Raw genomic sequence first — 17,757 nt, forward strand, 5'->3', positions numbered from 1 at the left:
TTGGCCAAATCAAGGAAAACAACATGGAGGTCTCTTCCATCCCTTTTTGCAGCCTGGACTTGGTGCCATATCATGCTCAGGTGCTCCATGCACCCGGGAAAGCCTGGCATCCCCGCTTTCTGCACAGATGTGTCAATGAAGTTGTTCACTTCCAGATAGTTAGTCAGCCTGTGAGCCACTACACTGAAGAAGATTTTACCCTCTACATTCAGGAGACTGATTTGGCGGAACTGGCTAATATCAGTAGAGTCCTTTTCCTTTGGGATCAGGATGCTCCCTGCCCTTCGCCAGGCTGTTGGTATCGTCTGCTTCAGCCATACCAGCCTCATCAGTCGCCATAGGAAACGCAGGACATCTGGTGCATACTTATAGAGTTTGTATGGCACCCCGTTGATCCCGGGGGAGGATGCTGCTCTTGCTCGGCGTACAGTTCTTTCTACTTCACTCCACTTGGGAGGGCTGACGTCTAGCTGATGTTTTGGAGGATGTAACGGTGGCATGTCATGTGGTAGTGAGACCTGTTCATGTCGGCGGCTGTCGGAGTATATTTGTGATAGGTGGGCTTCGAGGTCTTCCCTTGTTGTTTGGAGATTTCCATTTTTCTCCTTCGTGAACAGACCCTTTACAAACTTGAAAGGGTCTTTGAAGAAGTTAGCTCTTGCCCATTCCTTCTTTCTACGCCTCTTTCTCAGGTTTTCAGCTCTTCTCAGTACTGATAGCCGGTTCTTAATTTCTGCCTGCAGCACGTTTATGCCCTCCTTCTCTTCCTCTGTGGTTTTCCTCCACTGTTTCTTCAGCTGCCTTCTTTCTTTGACCAGTTGAATTATTTCCTGCTGTCTCCTGGATTGAATAGGGATGGATGGTGTTTTCTTCCTTTTGCTTGCAGCGCCGAAGCGTTCAGCTCCATAGTTGTAAATGAGCTCTCCCATTCTATCCAGTTTCTTCACTGCATTTCCACGAAGCTGCTCCAACAGCAATATGAGGTCTGTGTTGACTGTTTCCCATACCTTTTTGTCACAGGATTTTGGCCAGTTAATGGGTGACTTCCGCTCCTGGGTCTTCGTTTCTGTTGCATGATGTTGTATGCTAGGCTCATGGTACTCTGCTGTGCTTGATTCCTCCTCCTCTTGGACAGGGGGATTGATGTCCTGCGGACTATGGTTTACGTCCTGCCGCTGAACTTCACTTGACTGACTCGACTTGCTTCTTAAGAAGTAGTGGTCGATGCGAGATCCCTGCACCACTTTCTTCAAACATTTTTTCCTGCCTTGATGTATCTTTAGGCCTGCAGCAGATGTAACCTTCGCCCAGCCACAAATGCAACTCTGGAGCGTTTTTCCTGGAGTTGATGTTGTTTTCTCAGGTAAAGTGCTGATCATCATGTTCATTGTCGAGTTCGTTCCAGGGTCAATTACCGTGTGGTCTGCCATTGAATCATCTTCCGCCCCCGCTCTCGCAGATTCTAGGGGTATTTTCTCATTTAGATTTTTCGTAGCCAATATTGGGTGGGATATGTGCACTACAGTGCCATACCCCTCCCACCACAGGGAGCTAGCCTGTGGCAGGCCCGGCGGGGTCTTTCCCTCCTGTCTGCAGTCTTTCCAAGCTGTCACAAGGTCTTTCCCTAGTTGCCAGCTGATCTTTCCCAGCAGTCACTGGTTTATCCAGATGATCAGTTTTACAAACACAGGATATGGTGTTATCACCCAAAGTGCACTGGACTCTGCACGGCAGGGGCATCCTCATCCCTGAGCCAAACTTGTCTGACTGCATACCGGAATGGGACTGGATGTTACAATCCTTTTTTACCTTGATAAATGGGTAGGGATTATAGTCATCACAGGGCAGGATAGAAGGGGCTAAGGGTTTCATTGGGGTCATCAGGTGGGCACCCTCCATCATAGGTGTTTCACTGGACAGGCCCACGACACCTCAAGAGGGTTCAGCAGCAACACCTGGCGTCCCGGGTGTGCCCCCCTCTGCCTTACCCCCTTCTATACCCCCTGATGTTGTCTCTGTCATTTTGGGGCCCAGCTGTTGTCTCTTCTCCTGATCCAGAGCCACTGGCTTGCTCGTTCAGCAGCACTGGACAGGGCTCTGATGATTTGCCGTTGGGCCTGGCCCCGGATTCCCATGCCCCTGAGGAGACTAGTAGCAGTCCTGCCTACAAAGCCTCTGCAGCCCACTTCTACAGGGAGGACTGTGGTCTTCCAGCCCCGTTGTTCAGCATCCGCTGCCAGCTCAGCATACCGAAGCTTCTTCCGCTCAAAGGCCTCGCCTATATTATCCTCCCATGGCACTGTGAGCTCTATGATGTAAACACTTCGAATTGAGGTAGACCACAACACAAGATCTGGCCTGAGGTTGGTCGTGGCGATCTCCACTGGAAAGCAGAGTCTCTGCTCCAGATCAACAAGGAGCTTCCAGTCCCGTGCTGCTCCCATCTGTCCTACCTCTGATTTTGGAATACATCTTTTTTGTTGTTTTTCCCCCTCACGGACAAAATGTCCTAATGATGTAAGATGGGAGGAAAGGGGGGGCAGGGCATTGACGACCATTCTTCTATTCTCCAGTGCAGCTGCCAGACACTTCAGGACTTGATTGTGCCGCCAGGTGTAACGGCCTTGTGTAAGGCTTGTCTTGCAGCCAACTAGAATGTGCTTCAAGTTTGCTGGAGATGGACAGAGGGGGCATGTAGGATCTTCTCCGTACCATTGGTTGAGGTTCTGTGGTGATGGTAGCACATCATATGTCGCTCGCAGGATAAAGCTGGTTCGATAAGCTTCCATGTCCCACATCTCTCTCCAAGAGAGCTTGCGCTTCTCGACATCTTCCCAACGCATCCATTGACCTTGCTTTCCTTGTGAGACAGCCTTTGCACACCTTGCAGCCTGCTCCTCTCGGCGAACCTCCTCGACCACCAGCCCACGTCGCTGAGCTGGAGATGCCTTGCACCAGGATGGTTTACCCTCCTCTAGGCCAATGCCTCCTCTTCCCATTTGCACGTGGCCGACAATATCCCGGTGCTTAAGGGCTGATTTAGCCTGGTGTATAGCTACAGTTGGAGTCCACTTCCTCCCAGTTGCAATTGCAGGAGCGGTTTGAGCTACACAGGGGTCTCGAGAATCTGTCAGCATCATCTCCAGCCTGACTTTGCTGCTCTTGTATTCCTCTGTGAGGCTACATAGAGGAAGCTCCAGGATGCCTTTACCATACAGTGCTATGTTGGTAAGGCACCTGGGAAGCCCAAGCCATTTCCTGGCAAAAGAGCTGATGACCCTCTCCAGCTTCTCAACCTTCGAGCACGGTACCTCATAAATGGTCAGAGGCCACATCAGCCGAGGTATGAGACCAAACTGAAGACACCAAAGCTTCAGCCTGCCAGGGAGCATGGTCCTGTCAATGCTCTGAAGACCGCTGATGGCATCCCGTCTAAGCTGCTCCACTTGAACCATATCCTTAAGGGTTGCATCGTACCAACGCCCGAGGCTCTTGATTGGCTTCTCTAACACAGTTGGTATGGGCTCCTCGCCGATGTTAAAGCGCTGGTCTGATAGCTTCCCTTTCACCACAGATAAGCTCCTGGACTTGCTCGGTTTAAACCTCATCCGGGCCCATTCGATGTTCTCCTGCAACTTCTTCAGCAGCCGTCTTGTGCATGGAATGGTTGAGGTTAGAGTGGTCATATCATCCATGTATGCCCTAATGGGAGGGAGGCGCAAGCCTGGTTTTAGCCGCTCTCCTCCCACCACCCATCGAGATGCACGGATAATGACTTCCATGGCCATGGTGAAGACAAGTGGGGAAATGGTGCATCCTGCCATGATGCCCACCTCCAGATGCTGCCAAGCCGTGGTGTACTCTGCTGTTGACAGGCATATCTGCACATCTCGGAAGTAGGCCCTGACGAGGGCAGTGATAGCATCTGGAACTTGAAAATAGCTAAATGCCGACCATAAGATGTTGTGTGGAACCGAGCCAAAGGCATTGGCCAAATCAAGGAAAACAACATGGAGGTCTCTTCCATCCCTTTTTGCAGCCTGGACTTGGTGCCATATCATGCTCAGGTGCTCCATGCACCCGGGAAAGCCTGGCATCCCCGCTTTCTGCACAGATGTGTCAATGAAGTTGTTCACTTCCAGATAGTTAGTCAGCCTGTGAGCCACTACACTGAAGAAGATTTTACCCTCTACATTCAGGAGACTGATTTGGCGGAACTGGCTAATATCAGTAGAGTCCTTTTCCTTTGGGATCAGGATGCTCCCTGCCCTTCGCCAGGCTGTTGGTATCGTCTGCTTCAGCCATACCAGCCTCATCAGTCGCCATAGGAAACGCAGGACATCTGGTGCATACTTATAGAGTTTGTATGGCACCCCGTTGATCCCGGGGGAGGATGCTGCTCTTGCTCGGCGTACAGTTCTTTCTACTTCACTCCACTTGGGAGGGCTGACGTCTAGCTGATGTTTTGGAGGATGTAACGGTGGCATGTCATGTGGTAGTGAGACCTGTTCATGTCGGCGGCTGTCGGAGTATATTTGTGATAGGTGGGCTTCGAGGTCTTCCCTTGTTGTTTGGAGATTTCCATTTTTCTCCTTCGTGAACAGACCCTTTACAAACTTGAAAGGGTCTTTGAAGAAGTTAGCTCTTGCCCATTCCTTCTTTCTACGCCTCTTTCTCAGGTTTTCAGCTCTTCTCAGTACTGATAGCCGGTTCTTAATTTCTGCCTGCAGCACGTTTATGCCCTCCTTCTCTTCCAAACGTCAACGTAACCTGGGTTAAGAGGTTTTATGTCAGTACTTGGGTTTCTCGCTTATACTGTAAAAATATTTTTTGGGGAAAACACAGTTTGGAATGTGAAGCATGTCATCAGATTTTGAAGAGAGAAGAAGAGCAGGCTTTGTATTCAACTAGAGGCTGTCGACCCGTGTGACAGAGACCTAATGAAAAATGGAAAAACAGGATTCAAAGAAATCAGATTATTCCTGCAGAAACTAAAAATGCATCATAAAAGAAACACCGGTGATCAATTTAAACAGAGAACAATATAAATGTATAAAAGGAAATATTGTGCAAAACTTTCTAAACAAAATGTTTACTCATTTTATTTTATAAGTAGTAGTTTTCCCGATACAATAATTTGAAGCAATGTCATACTTTAGCAACACATTGTCCAATAATTAAAAGTTTCCTCCCATTGCTGCTCAACATAAACCTGCTACCTTGACCTGATAAAAGTACATGTAGTGTGAGTTCAAAGCCAGGACAAAAAGCCCCAATTATTTCCTTTCTTGATGTTAGATAGCCATGTTATTATTATTTCTTTCAGTGCATATTTCAAGGAGGCCTCTAGACACTGGTCCCTTTGGGCTTTTACTTTAAAGCTAAAGAAGTGTTTCACTAATTGGCAAGAAGTAGTCCACTTCAATTAAAAATGGTACACAAGGCTCTGGCCAAATGTTCATTACGCCAAATTTTACCGGCACCAACACACACACAGACACACGCACACACACGCACACACACGCACACACACGCACACACACGCACACACACTCAAAAAGTAACAAACGCTGGCAGGAAGGTCATTTATTTAAAGGTACGGTTTGATTTAGTTATGATTAAAGTGCTTACAGGTATACATATACTATATAGCCAAATAAAGAAGTTTAACAAAGAACCCCCCCCCCCCCCCCCCAAAAAAAAACAATTTAAATAATGGATCACAGGAAAGAAAGTGGGAAAAAAAGATAGACTATTAAATATTTTCTTTATTTCTAATTAATTTAATTTGTTCATAAACAGAAATAACCTACAGTTTAAACAGACAGTGTTATCTGGGTGATGGTGGTAAATTACACGATTGCATTGCTAGTAATAATAATAAGAAGTGCATAGTTCGTTGTGGAAAACAGGTCCATTTATTCTCTGTTCTATTGTTTCCATCTCGTGGTCAAATAGTGCAATGACAGGCTGTCTGCCAAGAATAGTAACAATTGTAATACAATTCTAATTTTCATGATTAGAAATAAGCACATTAGTCAAAGGCAAAAAGAATCGAAACCCCATAGATTTTTGGGTTCATTAAATAACATATGACGCTACAACAAATCACATATCACGTTTTAACAATGCAAAACAAATTATTGTGATGATCCATAAGACATACTTTGAAATTTCCGTTGACATTGCAGTCAATGGAGTTTCAAATGTTTTCCTCAATATCTCGGTTGTGGCATTTCTTCAGTTGTAAGACTATCACATACTGATTTCGCAGCTTCCTCGTTAGTATAGTGGACAGTATCTCCGCCTGTCACGCGGAAGACCGGGGTTCGATTCCCCGACGGGGAGATCTTTTTTGGCTGCTGCTCATGAATCACAAATATACACTCTTGTGATTCATAATAATACATTTTATTTTAAACGCACTTTACATTTGAAAGCAAATCTCAAAGTGCACAATAGGATAAAAATAAATAACATAAAAACAATTGATAAAAACCAACAAATAAAACAGATCAAATCAACAAGCAAAGGATGTGTGTCCTGGAACTCCGATCACAATGGCGTCTATTAGATGCGTAAAAATCCTTAGCTGGAGCAGCCGGTCACCGGTCACTCACTGACTCAGTGGGAAATAGCACTGAATAAATTTTGACGTGTTTAGCACGGAATTAATTTGGGTTGGATTTTTTTGGACCGTATCAGCTGTGCGTAATTACGCACGAGCGCACCTTATCGCTTACCTAAACGATGTCGCCTTGAGTTTTAGCAGCTTCCTCGTTAGTATAGTGGACAGTATCTCCGCCTGTCACGCGGAAGACCGGGGTTCGATTCCCCGACGGGGAGAGTTTTTTTTGGCTGCTGGATCAGACGTGCTCATTTAAGTCTGGCGTCATGCATGCTTGTGTCCATAACAGTTACAAAAAGCCTACCAATGAACAATAAGTCACTGTTGAGCCAGTTCATTCTAAAAAACAAAAACTTGGTGAGCCGATGCTCTCAAAGATATTAGCATAGCGATATTAGCGATAAAAAAAAAACACACAGAAGTCAACGGAGTTTGGACAGACATCTTAATATACGGTCCGTTTGGCGGCGCTTTTCGTTTACGGCCAAACCACTCTGAACGCGCCCGATCTCGGAAGCTGAGCAGAGTCGGGCCTGGTTAGTACTTGGATGGGAGGCCGCCTGGGAATACCAGGTGCCGTAAGCTTTTCCTCGTTCCTGAGGCAGAGGGATTTTGAGTTTTATTCTTTCTTTTATTATTATCTGTCTGCCTGTCTCTTTGCAACATAACTCGAAAAGTTACCGACCGATCTTGATGACATTTTTCCGGAAATGTTGGGAACAACATTTGGGAATGTCTTATAGCTGAGTCAATTCCGCATTGACCTATGCATCGGTGGTACGGGTAAATCAAACAATTAACAGGGTCTAACTATTTGATTTTAATAATTTTAACAAGGAATTTGGTCTTAACTAGCAATAGTGAGCATGTATGGTAGCTAAATTACACATTAAGATATAATAAAGAAAATAAACAAGACGATCGGAACACGTTTTTATTGATGCAAAAAGCCAAGCGCTTTAGAATTTGCAAATCAAACTTGACACGAGGTGCATATTGCAAAACACTGTAGCATTTTAGGTTTATAAATAGAAGAGTTTTTTCTGTCTGTAAAAAAAAAAGAAAGAAAACTGTAGTCTGTTCACAGAACGAAATCTTTCCAAGCACTCAATGAAAAAATAAAATAACATTTTCCTTATAACTGAGGGCAGCAGAGAGACAGAGAGAAGGCAGGATTCACTGGCTGGTCATGCACTTAAACCTGTTCCTGAAATAGAAGACTTCATTATAAAGGTCAGCGTCGCTGCTGGTAGAGGAATAGCGCATTTTCTCATAGGCCTTTTGTGACTCTGTTTTAGTCCAAGGCAGTATAATCTTTGATGCGTGATTTACGATGACATCACTGCAGGAGCCGACGTGGAGGGAGCCCAGAGCATCAATGAAGAACTCTGCAATGTAAGATGGAAAATAAAGAACATTTCACCTGGGTTTGTGTCTTTTCTCACGTGAAGCGCATTCACATCGTCACGACCTTTGCACTAGCTCACTGTCAGCTACGCTAATATGTTTGAAAGCTTCGACTCACCAAGATGAGCCTTCCGTGCCAGACGGGGGTTAAAGCCCACCTGCTGCAACTTGTCTGTCCTCCCCATGAAGAAGTTGATGACAGCATCAGCCACGACGCAATTAGGGAATCCCTCAATAGCATGGTGGAAGCCGTTTCTGATATGTAAACAGTCGCCCTCCTCCCCTCCTCCTTCCACTGAAATGGTGTGAAGATATGTTGCGGTGTAACCGGTCACCTCTCTCACTGCACCGCCAACCTGAAGACCGGGACAAACGTAAGACAAATACAACACACACAACAAAAAACTTTGATAAGTCTTGTATAACAAAAGAAGCCGAACCCATAAAAAGTGTTTATCATAATTACCTGGGGAAGGAAAAGGGCAGCTACACCAAACTCGGATTAGGTGGATTAAAATGAGTAGGATGAAATGTTAATTTAATTATTATTAACTGTGTGTAAATATACGCCACCACTAGGTGGAGACATTTTGTGTCAGGATTGCAAATACAGTTTTATTAAGCAGACACATTTGAAAAATCCAAAACTGTCATTCAACTGTCAATACATTTTTTCATTCTGAAAACACACTTTTTTTTTTACCCATCACAGGTAATAATATCAAGGACTCATACTGCAGCAATGCTTGAAGCATGAGAAGTAAAGGCTCCTGTAATGCAGAGTGTTTCTTTCAAGTATAAATGTATGGTCTGGAAGGCCTTTTATCTTTTCAGGCTACACCTGTGTGCTTGGACTGTCTGCAGCTAATTTGTTCTTCGTGATGCTGGCGAGGACATTACTGAACTGTCTGACACATCTGTCTTATAATATAGCTACGCTTAAAGGTTTTACCTCTTGATGTTATTACAATGCCTCGGAAAGAGAGGCAGTGAGGATTTCACTAAAACACTATGAGAAGTGGCCTCAACCTTGACAGATAGCTATAATCTGAAATCATCCACAATAATACACATTCTTGTATCTGAATCTGAACCTGGGAATTCCTTCAGGCGGGGTGGGGGGGAGGGGTGGATCGTGCTTCATTATTAATTAAAGTTTGATGTCATCACACAGTCAACTGTCAAACAGTCTATGCAAAGAATTCCTTAAATTTGAATGCTTTACTCCTTTTAAATCTGTAATATAATATTGAAACATCGTCAGTAAATGCCGGGAGCAGCCAAAGCTGTCAAAGTTTGCTCCGCTTTTTTTTTTTTTTTTAACCAGAGTTCAGTTTCTTTGGGAAGAAACAAGGGGCTGAGAAAGCTTCAAAACAAAATCAGCCAATCAGATGGCGCTGTGTCAGAAGAATTCTCTCACGCATCAGGCCAAAGTTAAATGTGCTCATGATGACGAAGACTGATATTCTAAGTCCTTCATCCTTTGCGGGGGATTCCTTATCACGCCAGTTTTATTGTCTGCAACTCACCAGATCCAGAGTCGTCTTCTCCAGGATGTCCACCATCTTCTCCAGCTTTGTGTTTGCAGTGAAAATGAAGTCATCATCAGCCCAGAGGACATATTTAGTGGTCACTTGAGACAGTGCCAGGTTTCTTCCTGCAAACCAACCCTGCACAGACGAATGAGCATCAACATTCAACAAACAATCACAATACATAAACGTTCATAAAGACGCCTTTACCTTTCCAAACGGCATGATGTACTGTTCAACATGAGGACCGGCCACTTTCTGAGGGTGTTCGTTATCGTCTGCTATCACGATGGTGACGCTGGGATAGTACTGACGAACGCTGGCGATCAGATCTCTGAGTTTGTCGTAGCGTAGAAAGGTCTTGGTGGCGATGGTGACAAGAGCGCTGATATTGTGCTCTATGCAGATATAAAAAGGGACATCAAAGACCCCATTAAATCACCTTCTGTGACACTCAAAAATCGAACTGAGGATGACAGAATTGCTCACAGACCCGTTTGCGGTCCAGTGTAGTAAAGTCTTGGAACGATTCGATGTCCAATTTTTATTGTAAAAAATGCTCTGTGACCTTCAGTTGCAAACTGAACTGCAGGAGAGAAGAAAAATAAAATAAAATAAAAACGGGGTTAATTTCAAATTTTGAATCCACGCAAAGAAAGTGTGATATTTGAGGTGGCCATGTTAGCAATATTAGCTGCCAAGCTAATTCCACATCAGTTATGTTTTGCCATAAAGGCTGCTCTCCTGAGAATTGCACAGCTGCACCTGCCGGAGGATGGATTGGTTCACACTGCAGACATCCTGCATTACAAAACTGTGCCTGAAGAAAAGGAACCAACTTCACCGGTGGGGAATTTGTTATTTGAAAGAGCATGTGATGTGTCCCCTCAGGAGGGGAGCTGTCACGAACAGTAATTCTAATGACGTGAGGTTCCAAATGTAATAAGTACCGGTATGTAAGAAAATGCTCGACTAAATCTTTTTTCTTGGCTTCTGACAATCTGCCTAAAAAGCTGACATACATTTATTACGCAATGCATGAAATGAATGCCTGCATCAGTGCTTTGTGTTTTTGTTTTTTAGAATGAACTGGCTCAACAGTGACTTATTGTTCATTGGTAGGCTTTTTGTAAATGTTACAGGCACAGACATGTTCACGCAGATGTCATATCAGAGTGACAAAATAAATGAAATAAAGGTGATTTGTTTGAGACAAAAGACAAACATCCAAATGAGGACTTTCAGCTGCACTGTGGTCCAACTTGAACAACAACAACCGGCATCCAAGATATAAGCAAGATGTGGAATTAGCCACATGCTAACTACCTGTGTCTGCTGTCCTTGGATGGAACACAGTGTTTGTGTAGGTGACAAACTGCAGCTGCCTGTTCAGAGCAGACAGACGAGGGCTGGACAGTGTCATGTGGTTCCCGCCCACTCCTGTAACAGAGACCACGTCCACTGTAGCCGCAACATCAAACGTCCCCAGGGTTGCCTTCAAATACACCTGTTTTACAAAAAGCAACAAGAAAAAAGTGTTAAAAAAAAGGGAAAAAAAAGGGGGATGTAATGAAAACATCAAAAATGTACAAATTACCGTATGGTTCGACCTCGCTTCATCTTTTAGACCCAAACCTACGGGGAGAGCTGCGTTGACAATAGCATGCTGCAACGGTAGAACTTTCACCAAACAAATGTAAATGGCAGACGAGTGAGCCCAAAGTAGATTTATTGTGTATCTGTGGTTACCAGGAATGATGATTTTTTGAAGAGGTCGCACCTCCACGCCCTGGGTAGGATACTGCAGGGGGCTGTTGGCCTCGCTTATAACAAGCAAATCTGCAGGACTTTGGGACCTTCAAGGACGGAACACATTAGAAGGGGAAAGTAGCCGGATTCTTTTCTGCAACTTCATTACTAGCATCAATAGTCTGACCATGAAATGAACAGATGGGACAGTAAATGTGAAACGTGCTGTGATGTGTAAGGAAGACGGATTTCAGGTTAGGGTGTGGCTTAAATATTTTAGGCTTCTCTTTTTTTTACGTAGAAGTGTGGCGACATAGCACAAGGAGCGGCGGCGGAGGAAGGCAGTTTGGCTGCGTGGAGTCTATGTACATTTGCATAAGATACTGATCAAGGTGCGACGAGTAAATGCTACTTCTCAACTCGCATTCGGTCTCTGCTCTTACTTCCTGCCTGCTGGGTGAAACCTGCATTTTAGAGTTCTTATATAAACGAGACGATCGAGGATCTAAAGCAGGATGAGATGAGGCTAAAGCAGAGCAAAGCACCATGTCAGTGTGAAGCCAGAAAGTGAGCGCGGCCTATAAATAGAATATGACACTGACCTGAAATGATGCATGGGACAATGTAATTGACAAGTGATAAATAACAGCTTGACTATAAAGGGTCTCGACAAACACGCGAAGGCTTGCTTACCGCATCTGGAAGCTGCTGTACTCTTGAGCCCTGTGCTGCCTCACGCCCTCAGGGTCGGGGCGGGACTCCAGGAAGGCCAGATCGACGTTGTGGGCCCGTACTCGCGGAAACAACAGCTCAGAATACGGCAGGTGAAACGTCTCCTTATCAGCAAGACAAACGCATGTATTTTGAGCCAATCGACTGTGCAAAGAAGAGGGGGAAAAAAAAGATGAACAAAGTGAATTGGAATAAAATAAAATGAATAAAAACATGACATTTTCTGACAAGCAGCACACCCTGCCACATCCTCCTTTATGTGGTAGGCGATGTCACGGTGTTCGCGCGTGATTTCTTGTATTTTTGCTTGAAGAAGTTTCTTTATTTGGCTTTCCGGTCTCTGCCGTATGTCGACCTCTGAGCTGGACGAAGAGCTCCAACCGTGAAAGAGAGCTGCCAGCAACAGCCCACCGAGCAAAACCAGGCCCAGGCACTTCTTACAGCCAGAACGCATCTAGAACGAAGGTCAAAGGGTCAAGATGGTTCACAAGAAAAATAACATCTATCTATCTATCTGATACAGAACTAACAGCAGTTTCATTCGTTTTATTCCGTCAGTCTTCATCAGTGAAACTACTTCAAACGACTTTCAATGGAAACAAGCCCGCAAGGGCTTTTTTGAAATGCTCCTCTTAAACCGGATGTTTGACGTTATTTGTACTGTAATACATGCTACTGTGTGACTGTACTTGTACTCTAACATTCTATCTAATAAATATATTCATCATCATCACCTCTCATTGTCTAGCTACGGACCGGACCGGACCAGACCCCCCCCCCCCCCCCCCCCCCGTTCTCTTTGGACAAAGCTTTGGGCAGGATTTTGTTCTGGCGCACGTCACTGGCTGTCGCAGCTCCAGCGATGGAAGGTGACACGATCCCTTTTTGCCCCTTTTTGCCCGCATGTTGGAGCAAGTCAATCATCAGCATTTCCGTTGTTTACTTAAGCCGCACCAATGAATGACTTTACGCTCGAAGGCTTTCACACATATCCGTGTCCAAAAAACGTTAACCCTTTATCCGCGCTATAAACACATTTATTATTGGATTTATTTATTTTTAACACGGTGAATTGCAGATTTAACAATTCGACTGCCATTTGAAAATCCGTCACTTTTACTCACAGCGGCTCTGAGACAATGGTTCACTCTCTTGGAACAAGGAAGGGACGATGAAACCAGCAGCACACAGCAAGAAACGAAAAACAGAGCAACCGTTTTTAATATTCACAGCAGGCACAAAGGCAGGAGGAAGAAGAATGGAATGTGCAGAGTCTATACTTACGCCTTACGGCTATTGTTGCAATGGGATTACTAACAGCTCCACCTTCCCGTCAGCTCCGTCTGTCAGCGCGCACACGCACGTGTTCGTTGAGCTGCGCCAAACAGAGCCACTCCTTCAAAGGCGTCTCGCCTTTACGCGCTCGGCGTTGAAGGCGTGACTTTGCCGAACCGGTTTACCAAGGCGGACAGAATGGCTTGTTAGGAGCTGAATCTGCTTTCAAGGCTGCGGAGCTCGTCACAGATCCAGCATGACGCACCAGCAGTCGCTCCATCATGTGTCGCCATCCCCCACGTGACAGAGAGCGGGGCCGTTTCATCCAACACCAAGATGCGTAAAACAAGTGCCATGCTTTTTTTTTTTTGAAATCGTATTTAAACACCACTGCTTCGATTCAGGGCAGAATCACTCAGTTACCAGTAGTTTGTAAAAAGGTTTCGGTTTCGGGTTCCTGTTAGGAAACCACAACCTTTTGACCCCCCCCCCCCCACAGCATCGGTTCCACTTTGGGGGGTTTGCTTGTTGTCTGCATGGGTTCTCTCCAGTTTCCTCCCAACTCAAAAAACAACAACTGAGATGAGTCCTATGTGGCCCTGAAATGAGCTGGCGACTTGTCCGGGGTGTACCCCAGCTATTGCAGTGTGTGGGTTCACGGAGATGAATGGGATTTATTTATCTCTTTATACTACTGGGAAAACGTGAATATTTATTATTGTTCTTGGTTGTGTAGGGAGTTTCCATATGAGGTGGAATTCCACGACATGCTCGTTGCGTTCAATGCGTTATAAAAATCAAACACACGTTCTAAATACGTGAGAAGGTGCTTCCTGTAACGTCACCAACAGCTAGCCAATGAGAGGCCGCGTCCTCACACGTTAGAACGTGGTTGTCGAAGGCCGTAAAGCTGCGCGGCGACTTTTTTTTTTGCGACACGATAGGACTTCAAAGGCTCATATACCGTACCGCTCCCGGAACCGGGACGTATTTACGCTGGGAGCATGACGCGCTCACTAATGGCTGACCCCCCCTCCCCAGCTCAGGTAAATAACGCGCACGTACGAGCCAGGATAATGCATGAATAGCAACGTTCCCTCTAAGATGCGCCCGTGCGTAATTGCGCACTGCTGATGCGTTCTTCGTGGTCGCGCAGCGAAAATCTGCGCTGCGCAAAAAAACAAAATCCAACCTGAATTGAAAATAAAAGAAACACGTAAAAATTCATGCTGTGCTACTTTTCAATGTGAGCCAGTGAGTGACCGGTGACCGGTGACCGGCGGCTGCAGCCAACGATGAGCGTCACGTGCGTCTTTACGCAGCTAATCGACGTCCGCCGCCACAGGTGTTTGGAGAGAACGAAGCGGCGCGGCCGGTGTGGAGGGAAGACGCGCTGTCGCTGATGATGTCAAGCCTTTATAATATTGACAAGGCGAACGGGCGGTGACGTCATCTCAGCGCGCCAGAGTGAAAAGGAGACGCGATTCCTTTTAGCTGGAGCGCAAACAGAAGAAGAGACGACGCGCTTTTTCCAGAGGATGGAGGAGGGGTTGTCTGTTTTTGACGTGAGGCCCTGAGCGAGAGAAGGATGTTTTAAAACACGCAGTCAAAAAGAGGACACTACTCACATTTGTCCCCCTCGTCCCCTTCTGGTGGAGGGCATCTGTGTTTGGGGACAAATTCAGCTTATTGTCCAGGTGTGGCCGCTAGATATATCTGCACCATTCACTGGCTGAATACCGGGCGCAGACCCGAATCCCACCTCCCACCTCCTTTGTATTCAAATAGAGGTGCTTCTTGTCACAGATGAAGTCCTTTTTTTTTTTTTTTTTTTTTTGCCACACAATCGGCTCAAAATCACTAAAAACAATAATTAGACACGCGTCTAGTTTGTCTGGAAGCAATCTCAATCCGCTGTGCTCCCATGCAGGCATGCTTTAACTGGGATATAGCCGCCCCACGGACTCGGGGATGAAGAGCTCCAGCTCCAGATGGACCTTCTGCCTGGGCTTCTTGGTGGGCGCCTGCAGCGTCTATTTCCTCCTGCACCAGGTGCGCTTTGAGAAGAGCCACTTCCTGTTGACAGGGGCGCAGACCGAAGCCGCAGCAGTGGTGGAGAGCCCAACGAGAAGGAGCCGGGGGGGAGCGGCTCTGATCAACCCGTTTCGCCCCCACCATGCAGGTTCTTTACCGCCCCACGGACCTTTCATTTGAATAGAGAAGTCCTGCTCAAGTGCGGCAGTCCCTGTCGCACGTTTTAGTTCCGCTTGTCACCCGTTAGCATTCAGCGTTGCACTGTTTGCTGTTCCTTTCCAGATGAAGACAGCCGGGTGGCAGACGTGTTGTACCAGAGGGTCCGTGTCCTCTGTTGGGTGATGACGGGGCCGTATAACCTGCAGAGCAGAGCTCGCCACGTCAGAGCCACCTGGAGTCGCCGCTGCAACCTGGTGGTGTTCATGAGCTCTGTGGAGGACCCGGAGTTCCCCACTGTGGGCCTGGGCACCAAGGAGGGCCGTGACCAGCTCTACTGGAAGACCATTCGGGCCTTCCAGTACGTCTACGAGCATCATGCAGATGACGCGGACTGGTTCCTGAAAGCGGACGACGACACCTTCGTGGTGGTGGACAACCTGCGCTGGATCCTGTCCAACCGCACCCCTGAGGAGGCCATTTATTTTGGCAAGCGCTTCAAGCCTTACACCAAGCAAGGCTACATGAGTGGCGGGGCAGGCTACGTGCTGAGCAAAGAGGCCCTGAAAAGATTTGTGGAGGGTTTTCGGACCAAGGTGTGCACACACACCACCCCTGTGGAGGACCTCGCTCTGGGACAGTGTCTGGAGAAGATGGGCGTTCAGGCGGGGGACTCCCGAGACACTTTGCATCGAGAGACTTTCCACCCGTTTGTGCCAGAGCACCATCTAACCAGCAAGTTCTCCAAGAGCTTCTGGTACTGGAGCTATTGCTACTACCCCATAGTCGAGGCAAGTCTCTTTTACAGCAGTGATTTTCTTCCATTGATATTTTCGTTATAGTTCAGTCGTGATATGTTGTAGCTAGACATAAACCATGAATGAGTCTTACTAGGGAGACGGTTTTCATGAAGGTCAACACGGGGACTTTATCCTAAGTCCTGCTTACTTCCATTGTCCTTCTGCTGAATACATGTGTTTAACGCTCGGCTGCAAACGGGTAGCAACAAATGCTCCGTTACGTCTGGGTAACTTGCTAAACGACCGCTGGCCAGCTGGAAATGGCGTTTATGATGAACCGTGCAGCAGATGCAGTGTAAGCGGTGAGCTGAGAGCCATAAACAGGGGCGCTATCGGCGCGCAAGTTATTGCAGTGATTTGTGCGTTCTGCTCCTCGTGCCCGGTAGCACAGTTAAGTCGACTGAAAAATGGAGTTGATTATAATGTCCGTAATGTTCCAAAACAAATTACTCCCGCTTGGTTTTCTCTTATGTTGAATTTTCTTCAATATTTAACAGATAACGTCAAAAACAAGCTTCCGCTGGACTTATTCACCAAACACACACATTTGTTTCTAACAAACACGCTTGCATGTGTTTAAACGTGCGTCTCTGTATGCTGTTCATTCCTCAGGGTCCGCAGTGCTGCTCTGACCTGGCCGTGTCCTTCCATTACGTAGAAGCGGAGCTGATGTACACACTGGAGTACTACACCTATCACCTGAGGGCGTACGGGTACAGGCCGCGCTATCGACCCTCCTCAGGTCGAGGGTCGAGCCGCGGCTCACTCGACGGGACGGTTGTGACAGCAGCACCTAAACGGGTTCAAGAGGTGACGGAGAGACGGGGTCACACAGTTTCAGCCTTTCCTGTTTGGAGAAATGAAACTATAGCACAGACAAATTCAGAGAAGGGAGGGGGGGAAGCATGATCTAAAGCCTGCCCGTCACTGAGGACAGGACACAGAAACCGAACAGGCGGCTGATTCAGTAGATCAGATGGATTTGATTGGTCCGCCATTGGACTGGAAAGTTTTATTCCCCTGAACAGCGTGTTGGCTTCTTGTTTTCTTTCGACAGGGTTTCCTTTATCTGATCATAATATATTCCAGATAATAACACTGTAAGGAGCTCAGCTAGGATCCAGGATCCTTATAAGATTAATATTTGGATTACCGTAATTAAATGTGAAATAATCAACATCTAATTGTAAGACTAAGTCTAAGAATTGTCACGCATTCACACAAATGTGTGCAGAGAATATGGAACAAAGTACATGATCTGAGCCAGTCATCCAGATGTTTGAGATCTTTTCAGTCATTATTAAATAACATGTGATGTGTGTCTTTTCTTTGTGGTCTTTTTTTTTTATTTCTGGTGTTTAATGTTCAGATGTTGAAATGTGATTTAAATGTTTGACTTTCACTGCTGCTAGAATTTGCATTTGTTTGTATTTTCTTTTCTTTT

The 17,757-nt window shown here is 46.1% G+C and overlaps 2 protein-coding genes, 2 non-coding genes and 1 pseudogene across 4 annotated transcripts; 4 read left to right on the forward strand and 1 right to left on the reverse strand.

The window, feature by feature from the left end:
* The first annotated feature begins 6,276 nt into the window (after positions 1–6,276).
* trnad-guc (transfer RNA aspartic acid (anticodon GUC)) lies at positions 6,277–6,348 on the forward strand. Its single transcript has one exon. It is a non-coding gene; the product is annotated as a tRNA-Asp (tRNA).
* Positions 6,349–6,774: 426 nt separating this feature from the next.
* trnad-guc (transfer RNA aspartic acid (anticodon GUC)) lies at positions 6,775–6,846 on the forward strand. The gene has a single exon. It is a non-coding gene; the product is annotated as a tRNA-Asp (tRNA).
* Positions 6,847–7,104: 258 nt separating this feature from the next.
* LOC137909884 (5S ribosomal RNA) lies at positions 7,105–7,213 on the forward strand (annotated as a pseudogene).
* Positions 7,214–7,564: 351 nt separating this feature from the next.
* b4galnt1a (beta-1,4-N-acetyl-galactosaminyl transferase 1a) lies at positions 7,565–13,252 on the reverse strand. The gene is made up of 11 exons (XM_068747726.1): positions 13,173–13,252; positions 12,288–12,502; positions 12,010–12,192; positions 11,317–11,423; positions 11,165–11,202; positions 10,894–11,074; positions 10,061–10,153; positions 9,778–9,965; positions 9,565–9,705; positions 8,154–8,391; positions 7,565–8,016 (listed from the first exon to the last, which is right to left on the reverse strand). The coding sequence occupies exons 2-11, from the start codon at positions 12,500–12,502 to the stop codon at positions 7,805–7,807; spliced, it is 1,596 nt and encodes a 531-aa protein (XP_068603827.1). The 5' UTR covers positions 13,173–13,252; the 3' UTR covers positions 7,565–7,804.
* A 2,042-nt stretch (positions 13,253–15,294) lies between these two features.
* On the forward strand, positions 15,295–17,634 carry c1galt1la (core 1 synthase, glycoprotein-N-acetylgalactosamine 3-beta-galactosyltransferase 1, like a). Its single transcript, XM_068750472.1, has 3 exons — positions 15,295–15,505; positions 15,640–16,304; positions 16,926–17,634. Exons 1-3 carry the CDS (start codon positions 15,295–15,297, stop codon positions 17,220–17,222), a joined length of 1,173 nt encoding a protein of 390 aa, XP_068606573.1. The 3' UTR covers positions 17,223–17,634.
* The last annotated feature ends 123 nt before the right edge of the window (positions 17,635–17,757 follow it).

The sequence above is a fragment of the Brachionichthys hirsutus genome, chromosome 2, assembly GCF_040956055.1.
Source record: "Brachionichthys hirsutus isolate HB-005 chromosome 2, CSIRO-AGI_Bhir_v1, whole genome shotgun sequence".
In the NCBI taxonomy this organism is placed as follows: Eukaryota; Metazoa; Chordata; class Actinopteri; order Lophiiformes; family Brachionichthyidae; genus Brachionichthys; species Brachionichthys hirsutus.